Source organism: Papilio polytes, unplaced genomic scaffold, assembly GCF_000836215.1.
Source record: "Papilio polytes unplaced genomic scaffold, Ppol_1.0 DF821012.1, whole genome shotgun sequence".
NCBI classification, from domain to species: domain Eukaryota; kingdom Metazoa; phylum Arthropoda; class Insecta; order Lepidoptera; family Papilionidae; genus Papilio; species Papilio polytes.
This window is the reverse complement of record NW_013528192.1, coordinates 1-662: the sequence shown is the minus strand read 5'-3', so window position 1 is coordinate 662 and position 662 is coordinate 1. Positions and strand designations below refer to the sequence as shown.

The 662-nt window shown below is 43.4% G+C and overlaps 1 protein-coding gene across 1 annotated transcript; it reads right to left on the bottom strand.

Moving 5' to 3' along the window:
- Window positions 1–32: 32 nt before the first annotated feature.
- LOC106109928 (cell surface glycoprotein 1-like) lies at window positions 33–659 on the bottom strand (the record flags this gene model as incomplete). Its single annotated transcript, XM_013291585.1, has 2 exons — window positions 33–454; window positions 551–659. Coding segments are annotated over 2 exons (531 nt in total), but the record flags the coding sequence as incomplete, so codon positions are not given.
- Window positions 660–662: the final 3 nt, after the last annotated feature.

Sequence of the window (662 nt, the reverse complement as noted above, 5' to 3'; positions counted from 1 at the left end):
CTTGGGGTTTTGTCTTTCGAGATTTCTTCTACAGTGGTCTTTTCAGACAAAGTAAGCGGTTCCGGTTTTTCGGCCTTAATCTCCTTGTCCATCGGACTTGGTGTTTTCTCTTTGACAAGTTCATCAACAGGGGGTTTTTCAGATACAGTAAGTGGTTCTAGTTTTTCGGTCTTATCGACAGAGCTTGGGGTTTTGTCTTTTAAGATTTCGTCAACAATGGGCTTTTCAGACACTGTAAGTGATTCCGGTTTTTCGGCCTTTACCTCTTTGTCCGTCGGACTTGGTGTTTTCTCTTTGACAAGTTCATCAACAGTGGGCTTTTCAGACTCAGTAAGTGGTTCTGGTTTTTCGGCCTTGTCAACAGGGCTTGGGGTTTTATCTTTTGTGATTTCATCAACAGTGGGCTTTTCAGACACAGTAAGTGGTTCTGGTTTTTCGGCCTTATCGACAGGGCTTGGTGTTTTGTCTTTCGTGATTTCTTCTACTGTGGTCTTTTCAGACACTGTTAGTGGTTCCGGTTTTTCGGCCTTAACCTCTTTGTCCGTCGGACTTGGTGTTTTCTCTTTGACAAGTTCATCAACAGTGGGTTTTTTAGACACAGTAAGTGGTTCTGGTTTTTCGGCCTTATCGTCAGGGCTTGGTGTTTTGTCTTTCGTGATTTC